The sequence below is a fragment of the Hemibagrus wyckioides genome, linkage group LG13, assembly GCF_019097595.1.
Source record: "Hemibagrus wyckioides isolate EC202008001 linkage group LG13, SWU_Hwy_1.0, whole genome shotgun sequence".
In the NCBI taxonomy this organism is placed as follows: domain Eukaryota; kingdom Metazoa; phylum Chordata; class Actinopteri; order Siluriformes; family Bagridae; genus Hemibagrus; species Hemibagrus wyckioides.
Window position 1 is genome coordinate 7,259,604 of NC_080722.1, and position 13,320 is coordinate 7,272,923.

The window sequence follows — 13,320 nt, forward strand, 5'->3', positions numbered from 1 at the left end:
ACAAAATTCATCCAGAATATTGCAGAAGCAAGGCCCAGATTTGACCTTTTGCTGATAGACATAGTAGTATAATAAATAAAATAAATAATACAGTGTATATTGTGCATTTTCTTGTTAGATTAATGATATTTCAGTGGGATGTTTTGTTCTCTGATTCACTGCCAGTTATACACAGATCTTTGGCCGGAAGAGTTTCGTGTTGTACAGAATTTGCCAGAATTTCATTAATTTCTCCACCTCATCCCAAGTGAATGTGTAACAGATGAAGTTCTGCTCGGTGCCTGCTGCCGGTGGTATTTCTGTGACTCCTCTCATCTCTCATGTGTATATTATTCCGTGGAGATTTTATGTCAGCTTATAATTGTTGGCCTCCATATTTCACAGCTTGGCTAAATGTCATGGTTATATATCTCGTCTTAGAAGCGTTAATAGCATTTGAAATAATGCATCAGTGCATGATTGCTGTGAAAATGACAAGGCTATTGGTGCTAGTGTGCTGCTTATAAACGGTTCCTGCTGGGCTCTGGATGTTCGTTAATGTACAGAGAGGCACAGTATATCCAGACTGGCACAGTTACAGTGCCAGGCTTCCATCTGAATTTTTTTAAGCCATACAGTAGTAGTGTTGTTGATCTTTCGGCTGCTCCCTACATGTGTGAGGGGTCGCCACAGTGGACCAACTGGTCCGCACAACAACCCTCCTGACGCAACCCTCCCATTTTATCCGGGCTTGGGACCGGCACTGCATCCAGTGGCTGGAGTTTGGGCACTGGCTGGGAATTAAACCCAGGCCGTCCACATGCTAGGTGAGAAACCTACCACTGAGCCACCAATTAAGCCATAATAATTTACACAGCCAGTGTAAATGAAGCAATAATTTGGGGTAAAAGTTCTCACATGTATTCACTGGGGTGTAAATAACATGCGTGTTAACGTTAATTACATTTTTGCAAAATAGAAATAATGGAGTGTCATAATTCCAAGGTTTCATCCTGTCTAAATATAGTAGTTTATCTAGGGTAAGGGAAATATGTGATTTGAATTGAAAGGGTTTTTTGTGTGTGTGTGTGTGTGTGTGTGTGTGTGTGTGTGAACAGCTTGCCAGGTGTATGTGTGAATGTGTCAAGTGCCAGTACTTTATGCGTACATCAGTTAATTTTTGGTTGGCTCGTTGGGAGACTTTTCATTCGAGTGTATATGTTCAGGTAAGGTGAGGCTCTTTTTGAGGGTGTGTGGGTGTGTTTGCATCTGTGTATGTTTTGTGTGTTCTCATTAGCAGCCGCACTACTCCTTGCATGACATTGCTTGTTCCTTCTCAGTGCTGTTCCATTTTACACACTTTGCTCTCGTCCCTGGATTTATATTTCTCTATAAATTAGGTACCTATGATCCTCAACAGTGATGACTGCACATGGCTGATTTACAAAACATGGTGTCTAATAATCAGATTTATACAGAAAGCTGCTGTTATATAAATATATTCATTCATTTGGCCTTGAGATCAGATGAAAATCTGAGCAATAATTCCACAACATTGTCTGGTCTGTAAACAGCTCATGCCTTCTCCTATCCTAAATACACTTAACATTGAAATATAAGCTTGTTTCACCTCTAATAGCTACAGAGGCTTTGTGCTTGCATAGGAATTTTAATGAACCCTGTGAAAAACCCTGTTTATTACACTGAATGCTTTACTATTGACACTGTCCAAACAGAAATAATGTTTTGTGTACCTACAAAACAACCTAGATAGATCTATAGATTATATTAAATATTCTTTTTTAAAATGATCTCCTTTTTCCTCTCACCATTCCTCATGCACGTGTCAGTCTTCCTCTCATTTCTGCCCATTTTTTTTGTTGTTGTTGTTGTTCCTTTGTGTGAGATAATGCTGGCAGTTACCAGGCAACAGGCTCGAAGTTTTCCGCACATGCTCCGTCAGTCAGCCGTGTTTGTGTGCACGGTTGACCGCTGCACTTTTTCTCTGCCTGTCAGCGATGAAACCACTCAGGGTTCAGCCTCTGGTTAAGATCCATTTTAGCTTTTTTGGCCCACGCTTTGAGGTGTAAAATGGCACAGTATTTCAGCAGAATTTATCTTATTGATTTCGACATGTTCACAGTGGCTTATATAACACCAGAATGGTTATGTACAATCATAAAACCAAAAACGGGGTTTTCACACCTAGGGTATACAACCTTCTGTATGTATCTGTAAGTGATTTGTGGCCCTGTGCTGCTATTTCATCAGTGTAACATCGCTGTAAGATTTTGCCCCCGAGTTTGTTAAACTAAGAAAACCTCTTAAAACCATGGTGTAGTGCAATTTTGCTCCCGTATAAATCTGTACATCTCTGATGATGTATTTCCAGAAACCATATGTTGACTCTGCATGATGCTGTGAAACTAATACATGCTTTTCTAACCTCATGCTTGGACTATTCTAATGTGTTGCTGGCTCACCGCCTCGTTGCTTTTTTTTTTTTTTTTTTTTTTTTTTTTTTTTTTTTAAGTAAAGCTTCAGCGACTTCAGAAATTCATATCCATACCAGGAAAAGAATATACCCAGTTCTGTAATTAGGTTTAGGTTTTACATTATCTTTCTTGTTTAATTGTTTAGATATCTGGACGGTTTAACTCTTGCTGGACTTCTGAAGCAGTATAACCCAAACCGAATATTTCATAGAGCTGACCGAAGGCTTGATAAAATCCTACCCTTAGACCCAAGTATCAGTCATGGCACAGTGTCAAAACTCTGTAAATGTTTCAGAGAATATTTTGAACACATTTGTTTCTCTAAAGGTGTTTTTAAATACAGGTTTTATAATGTATTTCTGTAGCATGACCAGTTATTATTATTATATTTTTTATCTACAAGTTGGTTTACTGGATAATTAAAGAATCTTCACTCCTTTATGGAAAAAATGCAGTACGTACTGGCAAGGATAAAGCATCTCTGTACTGAGAACACGTTGACATGAGCTTTTCTGCCAGGATTTCATCGTTTTGACAGACTCAACAATGTGTTGTAGCTATTTTTACCCTCTACTTTCTTGTTTTTTGAAACTTTCCTCTTGGGATTGGTTACAAGAAGGGAATTGTTTTTAGAGTCTTAATCTGGCGAATGTGGTGTTGGGCTTTATGTGTTTATGTAAATTATTTCCTTCCAATGAGAGTGATGAAGCCATGCATTTTTATTCATTCATTCATTCATTCATTTATGTAAGTGTAATTCAGGGGTGTTAAATAGCCACGCCTTATTCCAAATAGCCACAACGTCTTGGCTTAGAGTAGACTCAGGTGTGGCTTCTGTTGGAATGAAAACCTGCATCCACACCAGCCCTTTGCAGAGAAGATTTGACACTCCTGGTGTAAAAGATTAAACAATAAAATCTTCTATGTGTTAAGCAGTTTTAGATTTTGGACTGAAAATGAAACAAGGCTAGGTGACGATTCTTATAAATAAAGGTTTCTTACACTGGTGGCTCACTGGTAGGTTTCTCGCCTACCATGCGGAAGGCCCAGGTTCGATTCCCAGCCAGCGCCTGGATAAAAATGGGAGGGTTGCATCAGGAAGGGCATCCGGCGTAAAACCTGTGCCAGGTTGTCATGCGGACCGGTTGGTCAGCTGTGGCGACCCCTCACACATGTAGGGAGCAGCCGAAATTATTATCAACAACATAAAGAAAGGTTTCTTAAGAGGTTTTCTGTTGTAGAGTATGTATCATATCTAATGTCCTGGTGATAAGTTGTCTTGCAAAGTGATGCAATCCTGCACACTATGGATTAATATCATCTGTGATACTCCAACCAGGGGTGTTTCAGAAATCATACCATGAAGGGAAAACATATAATGGTGGGGAGAAGAGCAAGTATTATGGAGTCAACTGTAGGAACAACAGCCTGATATGAGCACAAGTCAGAAGAGTTCATTAACAGCCACGGTGCCATGCATTCAGCCATGTGTGCTGTATAAAATAGGGACACGGAATAGGGCAGCAGCAGCTTTGTATTTAATTCACAAGTAATTAAATGTTCTACCATATCCTAATTGATCATCCCAAGGGCTTTATTTTTAAGAATTGGGTTTGTGTGCCTAAGCTAATTGGATTTTTATTTACGTTCTTTAGTGATGAAGAGGAGCTGCGTAAGTCGTTCTCGGAGTTGGGAGAGAACCGTGAAGACACCAATTCAAGAGGCATGAAGTGCACAGGGACTGGGATAGTGCCATCGTCCGGTGCACTTCTCTACAAGACAGGTTTCCTGGTGCGCAAAGTCCACGCTGACTGTGACGGGAAAAGGAGTATGTTTCATTATTCACTGTTTTTATCAACTCAAGTGCAGGGAGCTGTTTGTAGAGCAAAGATTGTGGAATATGGGGCTGCAGGGTATCAGTGATAAAACAGACAGTGGTTCATATTAAATAAGGAATATCTTCCTTTGTTGGTGCTACATGCACTGCTAGGCACTAGAGGGTGCTAAACACTCACTTTTAGTCAAAGTGTGTTTTTGGATTGAAGCCCCAAGTTTATTGGGTCCACAGCTGAGCTTGTTTCCTGTTTCACCCAGTGCTATTAGAATAGGTCAAAAACTCACATATACACAGGTCAACGTGTTTAACGTCACAGAGATTTTTAAGGAGCAATTTTAGTGTGAATGATAATTTATGAGTAGCATGATTTGTTGCAGCTTGAAGCAACTGGTTGATCATTTTGGACTAAATACAATCTAATACTTTAATATCTGTGCCAAGACTTTGTTATTGTAATGAGCCAATGGAAGAATAAACAGTTGGCATTTACTTTGTTTTCATCAGACACTATCAGACATCACTTAACAACAACTATAACCTCTCATGAACTCTTCATATCTTCTCCTATAAGTACTTTAAATTTGCCAGTCAGGATTTTCTTCTCACTGTCTGCCTCTGGCTTGCTCATTATGTGCTAGACCATATGAAGCTGTTTGTAACAGGGTCTATAGCCATAAAAATGAAATTGGTGAAAGTTTTATCATCATTTTCCCAGTTTAATATATCCATGCGCATATCATACATCCCTCTAGTCTTCTTTCTGTTTCAACGATTTTGTTTTAGTGACGAACTTTAGAGAAAAACAGCTGCATCTTTCCTGCTAATGCACCCATTATGTTCAGCTGTAGTCAGTTCTGTGTCAAGGTAGTTCATTAACCAGCTACTGTTATTTTGTGAATTATAGCCCCGCGAGGGAAGAGAGGCTGGAAGACTTTCTACGCTGTACTAAAGGGTCTTATCCTTTACCTTCAGAAGGTGAGAAGGCTTTCTATCTCCCTCCATATTTTCAGTGTGAAACAGCTCAGCATTCTCACTTGCTTAGGATCGCTGAACTGTTAAATTTATTCTCCACATGGGGACAACGTGTAGCAACATGAGTGAAATCTGGTTTTTGTTTTTTTTATGCTGCTTAGTTTTCAGGAGAAGAATGCATGTTTTGTGTTTGAGACACTGTCTTTGTTGACAGTTTTTCCAGCCAAAGTTCCAGTGTCCGCTCAGTGTGCAAGAAGCTGTTCTGCACAAAACCCAAACAAATCCCAATAAGGAATATTATCTTTCAGTTATCATAATGTTTATTGTTTTATTCATGTAAGATATAAATCTATATATCTATTATAGGTCTAAAGGTTACATTAAACATCCTGTTAATGTGACCTTCTCAAAGATAATGTCTGTGTGATGATGGCTGACCCACGCTTTAGACAGTTATCATGTTTTCATCATAAACTTGAAATGCCTGATAGGCTTTACTATGCTAATATAGGACACGTTTCAAGGCTTTATCAAGTGGAAATGTGTTCCCAACATAAGGAAGGAGTGTATGCCCTTCTGTGCGTTTCCTGTCCTCTAGCACTTTCATTGTTCATCATTTAATCGATTTTTGTCGGTTTCAGGGTGAGTATCGGCCTGATAAGCAACTTTCTGATGAAGATTTGAAGAATGCAGTGTCCATCCACCACTCACTGGCTATCAGAGCCACTGATTATCACAAGCGGCCCAACGTGTTCTACCTGCGGACGGCCGACTGGAGGGTCTACCTGTTCCAAGCTCCGTGAGTACCGTACACAGAAAGCACTCTCTCTTTCCCAGTGCTCTCCTATACTAACAGTGTATGTCTGACTGTAAACAACATCCAACAGTAAAGAATGTCTCTACTCACTAGTAGGAGGCTTGTTTATGATGTGGAGGAAAAAAGGTAAGACTAATTAAAAACACCTGGTTCTCCCATGTTGGAAACATTTAGAACCAGATACAACACAGTGAAAGGAAAATTCCAAAATTGAAATCCTATTGAAATGTTTGACACAAAGTAATCACAGCCACTATTTCCAAACCCATGCACTTTTTCTTGTTGTGTGTCATGTGACTTACAAAAATTATACACCTGTCCTTCCATGCTTGCTTGCTCAGATACATGGCATCTGTATTGTGTAAATTCTTTCCTTGTCAATTATGGACAATAACTTACTCTATATATAGTTGTATTGTGCTATAAATCTCCTGAAATAAAAGACATCTCACAGGAATACTTTTACTTTTACCACGGTATATCTGGTTACCTGTGGTTTTATTTGGTTTCAGGTGCTTAAAACTTCACTCCCTTTCTTTGTTCTTTCCTTTTCCGATATCCTAATAAACAAGTGTCCTATGTAGTTGTCCATGCACTTATGTAGACAGGAAGGAAAACTCTGATTTCACACCCAGTTTTCACAAAAAGCTTTTATACAACAATAATGCTGAACAAGTCGAACAAAGATCATATTGAATGCTGTCCAAGAAATAGTGTTCTAGACCTGCAAGAAAGATTTGGCGTGCTGATATGTTTTCTTTGGCTTGTGCACACTTTTATCAAACAAGTTCAATAGTACACACTATAAACATCACCCTCAAAAACAGTAAAGGGTGTTGAATTCGGCGAAGCATTGCTCGTCTCAGACCAGCTGAATGATATCTAGAATCTGATGTCTTCATTTAGTGTCATGCTATCATCTAAAAATATGTTGGGGAGTGGGGGGCGGGGGGACGACGACGACGACACGTAGTAGAGTAATGGGAGAGAAGAACATCTATGCTCTCAGCAAAACCTGTATGATATCTACTGAATGTCTTTCGACTAGGCTGTTAGCGTTAATCAATAAAAAGGTTATATCTTTGTTAGAAGAAGTCGCGTTGTCAGATTTGCGCTGCTGCCGCTACCTTTGAGCTGTTATCAGGGAAGAGAATGCCAAAAAAAAAACACATAGAGACAGTTTACTGAGACCAACGGGGAGAATTTATGCAGAAAAACGATGTTGAATTCTGTGTTATCTGTTGAGGAACAAAGGCCGTCAACAGACAAGTGTGGCAAGTTTGTTACGGAGTGTCTATACTCACCACAGGTTTATCAGAACAGAACAGGAAGAATGTCCAGGTCAAATCAAACACGAGGTCTTAGCTGAGGTCATAAACAAATGCTTTCACACAGAGTCAGCCCAGGGCAGAACGTTTCATAGATATATTCAGAATATGTCAATCTTATAAACAAAGTGTCGTATATTATATCTATTACAAGATCACAAAAGTGCATATTTGGCCAAAGCAGCTTTTTACGTTGGATGTCGCTGATCCAGTGTGTGATCTGGGTTTGATACGTTTTCTACTGGGCTTGTGTATCCCTAATGTTCCTGTCCCTTAGGAGATTGGTGTTCTGCTCCATTTGCTGTTTGCCCCATTTGCAGCTCTTTTTGAGAGACGTGCGCCTGTGTGAGTGCACCTGCGTGTGTGTGTGTGTGTGTGTCTTCTGTAATGCACTTTATTTTGCACAATGAGCAATTGGTTGTCCTTATCTAAAGCAGTCAAAATATTTCAACCAAATGTACTATATTTAAGCTTTTTGTTTGATGTCTGACAGCCACAGACACAAACCAAATCCAAATCTGATCTTCAGTTAAACTCTGCCTGTGTGTGTGTGTGTAGGAATGCAGAACAGATGCAATCTTGGATTACCCGCATCAATACAGTAGCAGCCATGTTTTCTGCCCCGCCCCTCCCAGCAGCCATTGGCTCTCAGAAGAAATTCAGTCGTCCACTGCTACCTGGCTCAGCTTCCAAACTTTCACAGGTCTCATGACTAAACTAGTACACACAAAACTGCATACACTGGGATAATACCTGACTCTATCATCATGCATGCCATTGTGAGGTCAATAACCTGTGTGTGTGTGTGTGTGTGTAGGAGGAGCAGGTAGAGTCTCACGAGGCTCGGTTTCATGCCACCTCCACAGAGTTGGTAGAGCTCCGCTCATACCCACCTGACCGGAAAGTCAAAGGTCGTGAGCTTGAAGAATATCGCCTAAGGGAAGAGTATTTGGAGTTTGAGGTGAGAGACATACTATGAATTATCAAGCATTCATGATTTGCTACTCAACTGTAGTTTGCTTAATTGGCTATAAATATTTATCAAAGATTTTATTTTAGAAATGTTTATCTTTGGAATGCCAGGTCTTTATATGGTCAACTGCAGAATTACTGGCATCGTTTAAAAGTGTGGTCACAAATTATTCATTCATTCTTCCAAGTGGTGGCAGGTAGGATGATGCATGAAATAAACTACAATAACTACAAATAAGCTACAATGCCGAATAACTGAGTGTTCTGCAAACTTGACAGACATTATGGAAAGGCACTGTTAGTGTTCTCTGTTAGTCGTCACAGAGGAAGCATTACCAAATATTAATTGCGGGTTTGCTTTGCAGAAAGTTGAAGAAGTGCTTTGTGCATTATGTTAAAACACATTTATGTGCAAAACGTTGTTGCATGGTTTTTGTATCAAAAAAATAGACTTGCTACACGATATTAATTAAGATGTTACTGGTGTCTTGTCTTATAAATTGAAGCTACCACATGCAAAGCCAAGGAAATAATTAACTTATAGACATGATGGGATTATGTGCATAGACTCCTTTGTCTTTCCCCCTCAGAAAACGCGATATGAGACGTACAGCATGCTGCTGAGAGCGAAACAACGATGTGGGAGTGACGATCTTTCAGTGTTTGAGGCCATGCTGCTGGCAGAGGGCTCACTGCAGAGGGCTCAGTCCAGCCCCAGCCTCCAGGAGAGCAGTGGCATATGCAGTACCAGAGACAAGGCTCCTCCCACCACGGGCAACGGCACAGGCACCGGCACTGGCCAGGGCCAGAGACACAGCTATCGGCAGGCTGTCAAGAAGTGACTCAGGAACCTCACAGAAAGCTCTTTGTAACTAGGAAGTGAGGTCATTCTCTTTTGTGCCTCGAAGTAGTGGCACAGATCCTGACTGAGTCTGACTCTGAGATCATGATCTGGTCAAAGATGTCACAGTGCAGGTGCTGAGGAATGATGTGGAGGTACAGGAACGTGTGTGAGACACTCCATGGTGTTTGTCAAGGGCTGAATTGAGAGACAGAAGGAATTTATCTGCTCATCTTTTTCTTTTTTCTTTTTTTTTTCCCCACATCTTCAGTTTCCACGTGTTCTTTCGGATTTGCACACATTGAAATCTCAGATCGAATCAAATCTTAGGACCAAAAGCTCTGTACCTTTAAAAATGACTGTTAGCACTGCATCATAATAGCAGTTGTGTAAGGGTCATTCGGTCCAAATAAAACCGGTGGTGGTGGTGGCGGCGATCTGTCTTTTTGCAAAACATACTGAAATACCACTCACATATTTGTTTTAGGAACAAAGGGCATCTCATTCCACAAGGTTCCTTCTTATTTGTGCCCACAATTTTTATACACACTCACAACAGCACAGGGCTGTTCCATTTCTGTGTGGAGCTGGATTGAATCCCCAACAGCTCCCTGTATGATTTTAGTGCAGCAACAGGGGGTGTGAAAACCTCTACCCTGTGTATAGCAATATAGTCACGCTGGAAGCCATTATTTATGGATTCTGTCTAGCCCTTTATTTTTTATCTAGAAATCACTTCCCAGAATCAACCATGGAGTAAAGATGAGAGTGAGCACTAATGATAATAATAATAACTCCCTACGGCACTAAACATAACTCCGTGTGGCGCTACAACTTGTGGACTGAGCAGATGATGTCAGTAGAGGGATCAAACAAGTGGCTTTTCTTTCTGAATGCAAAAATTTGTATGCCCCAGAATGTCTCTTGCACTCAAACTTAAATATTCTTACCTTTATTATTATTATGTCTCTGGAGTTTATTTACCTTTTGAATATTATAACTTGTTACTTGTCCTTGTTCTTTTTCTTGGTTTTCTTGGCTGAGTGTTTTTTTGTCCAACGTGGCCAGCATGGCTGAATAGTGATGGCTTCTTGTAATCTCCTCTCTTCTCCAGAAAAGCAGTGAATCTAGTGGTGATGAGAAATATACCATGTCTCTTTGGCTGTCTTTTAGGCTTCTCATGTTTCCTACCTTGCTTTCTGAATGACCCCTGTTACACCTGGTCTTTTCACGCGTCTCCGATATCTGGATTAATTCTGGATGCATTGTGTTTAAAACCACTTCTTATAATCCTATTTAGGTAACCATTTCCGTTTAAACGCTGCCTTTCATGACCAAGCGCCGATACATTACATCCTAAGAAAGCGGGCACCATTAAAGTGAACACAAACTGTGGTTTTTATTTATGTTTTGTTTTGTTTTGTTTTATATGGCAACTGACTTTTGCGTAGAACTTGCGTCAAAGGTCAGCGTGGATTAATATGCTTATTACAGTGAGTTCAGATTCGGCTAACCACAGATATTTGACCAAAAACGGTGAATGTAACCCTTCAAATATTGTACAAGACACTTGATATGACTGGGTGTAAATGGTGATTTTTCACTTGGGCAGTGGTTACGAATGGGTCCGTTATCGTGTTATGTTTTGTATGCGTATATGAATGAGTGCTTGGAGAAAAAACAAAACATGAAATGTACGTTGAATGTTCGGTACATGGATGGACCATGGATTATCAGTTTATGGATCATCAACTGCAGCTTGTCCAGCATAGGCCTATATTTGTATGCTCAGTCAGAACATTTCCATGTTAAATTATTTGGCACGCTTTGACCTGTACGAGAGATATTAATACACAGATGAAACTGTAATGTCTGTATAATGTATGTATATTAATTACCGAGGCATCGTCTATTAGAATATTATTAACTCAGTGAGTCATGGTGATGAGATTCTGCAATCACATTTAGAGATTCACTTGTTCTCATCATATATTATATTTATTATTCTGTTTGGTAAAATGGTTTCAGCAAGTAAATGTGGCGTAAAAACAAACATGTCTGGTTTTTCTACATCCTTTCCTGACTTGGAGATTTGAGAAGAGGAAATCAGGTAAAAACTACTTCGCAAGAACGGATTGTAATCGCATATATGTTTGAATTGCATACACACATTTCCACGGATGCATACCTCTCTAGGTTCTGGTGGGTGTTGGTTGTGTTGGTGGCAGGATGGGAGGTGGGGGTGGGGGTTTGTTAGGGTTCATCAGGGGATAGGGATTTGGGTGTTTGGATTATGTAGACCCAACGCGTTCTGCATTAACAGCTTGTATCGACCAAACTACCAGCATGTGCATAAATAGCATGAAATAAAATGGAACAAGTTATTTCTGGTCATCTCCAATTACCTACTACTACCAACCACTTATAAAACTTTACTAAAACTATAAAAATAAATAAAGAAATTTCTTCAGGCTTGGCTGAGAAGAAGCAACCGGCTTTATTTTTATCAAGACGATCCTTAACAAAAATAACACCAAAATATAGCACTCAAATATACAGCGTCAGGCCTGATGCGTCAAGTGAACCTCCCCAGTATAAAAATTCCCACTACTTATCCTGGCATCCTTACCCCTCCTGTCGCTTATTTATCTGTTTGATTGTTTTGACTTGTTAGGAAACTTTTCTGCGAATTAATACACCCTATAAAAACAACCCCTCCATTCTTTAGCATCTTTTTCTTTTAACTGATGACCCTGTGGATATCAATCACTGACCTTCAAGTTAGACACTGTCCTGTTTAAGTGAGCTTCGCCATATTATTGTAAGTTAGCATCATTTATTAATATTAGTTAATACTAATGGTACCAGGAATATATTTATTATTATTATATCCTGTACACTTGTATAATTGTATTGTGAGGATCATTGTGGTTACCTGACAATTTAATTATTTACCCAACTCTTAAGGGAGGACGCCATCTTTATTTTCTTACTTACTTGCTCTTCTTACCGATGTTATGGCTCTCTCAAATTACAGTAGCCCGTTCTGTCAGTTTCCCTTAACGTAAACCTATAACTTTTTTTATTTAAGTTATTACAAGCCACTAGAATGTTTTTTTTTATTTTATACACAGCCACCTTAGGGGCCTACATAAGCATCATATCTCTTCAGCTTCACATTACTCTGTTACGTCCGTCTATTTTACATCCGGTTGTTTTGCACCCTCATACTGTCATATGAGTCTCATAACTTATCGTTGTCGTATCTGCGGCCCGTTATGACTTTCTTTTCTCCTATGCTCAAGGCGCACACTCTGTTCCTAGCTCTCTATATCTAGTTAGTGAGGACATACAGTATCTCACAAAAGTGAGTACACCCCTCAAATTTTTGTAAATATTTTATTGTATCTTTTCATGTGACAACACTGAAGAAATGACACTCTGCTACAATGTACAGTAGTGAGTGTACAGCCTGTATAACAGTGTACATTTGCTGTCCCCTCAAAATAACTCAACACACAACCATTAATGTCTAAACCGTTGGCAACAACAATGAGTACACCCCTAAGTGGAAATGTCCAAATTGGGCCCAAAGTGTCAATATTTTGTGTGGCCACCATTATTTTCCAGCACTGCCTTAACCCTCTTGGGCATGCAGTTCACCAGAGCTTCACAGGTTGCCACTGGAGTCCTCTTCCACTCCTCCATGATGACATCACAGAGCTGGTGAGACCTTGCACTCCCCCACCTTAGGGTTTAGGTCTGGAGACACACTTGGCCAGTCCATCACCTTTACCCTCAGCTTCTTTAGCAAGGCAGTGGTCATCTTGGAGGTGTGGTTGTGGTCGTTATCATGTTGGAATACTGCCCTGTGGCCCAGTCTCCGAAGGGAGGGGATCATGCTCTGCTTCAGTATGTCACAGTACATGTTGGCATTCATGGTTCCCTCAATGAACTGTAGCTCCCCAATGCCGGCAGCACTCAAGCAGGCCCAGACCATGACACTCCCACCACCATGCTTGACTGTAGCCAAGGCATACTTGTCTTTGTACTCCTCACCTGGTTGCCGCCACACACGT

General features: G+C 40.1%; 1 protein-coding gene across 3 annotated transcripts in view; it reads left to right on the forward strand.

Annotated features, from left to right (window-relative positions):
• The window catches only part of LOC131363715 (PH and SEC7 domain-containing protein 1-like), a 45,127-nt gene extending 33,833 nt beyond the window's left edge, over nucleotides 1-11,294 (forward strand). For all 3 annotated transcript variants that reach the window (XM_058406532.1, XM_058406531.1, XM_058406533.1), the window contains 6 exons: nucleotides 4,130-4,302; nucleotides 5,216-5,286; nucleotides 5,925-6,082; nucleotides 7,987-8,131; nucleotides 8,246-8,389; nucleotides 8,991-11,294. In XM_058406532.1, coding sequence (XP_058262515.1) covers nucleotides 4,130-4,302; nucleotides 5,216-5,286; nucleotides 5,925-6,082; nucleotides 7,987-8,131; nucleotides 8,246-8,389; nucleotides 8,991-9,242 — 943 coding nt within the window. In that variant the 3' untranslated portion in view covers nucleotides 9,243-11,294. The remainder of the gene's footprint in view (nucleotides 1-4,129; nucleotides 4,303-5,215; nucleotides 5,287-5,924; nucleotides 6,083-7,986; nucleotides 8,132-8,245; nucleotides 8,390-8,990) is intronic.
• The last annotated feature ends 2,026 nt before the right edge of the window (nucleotides 11,295-13,320 follow it).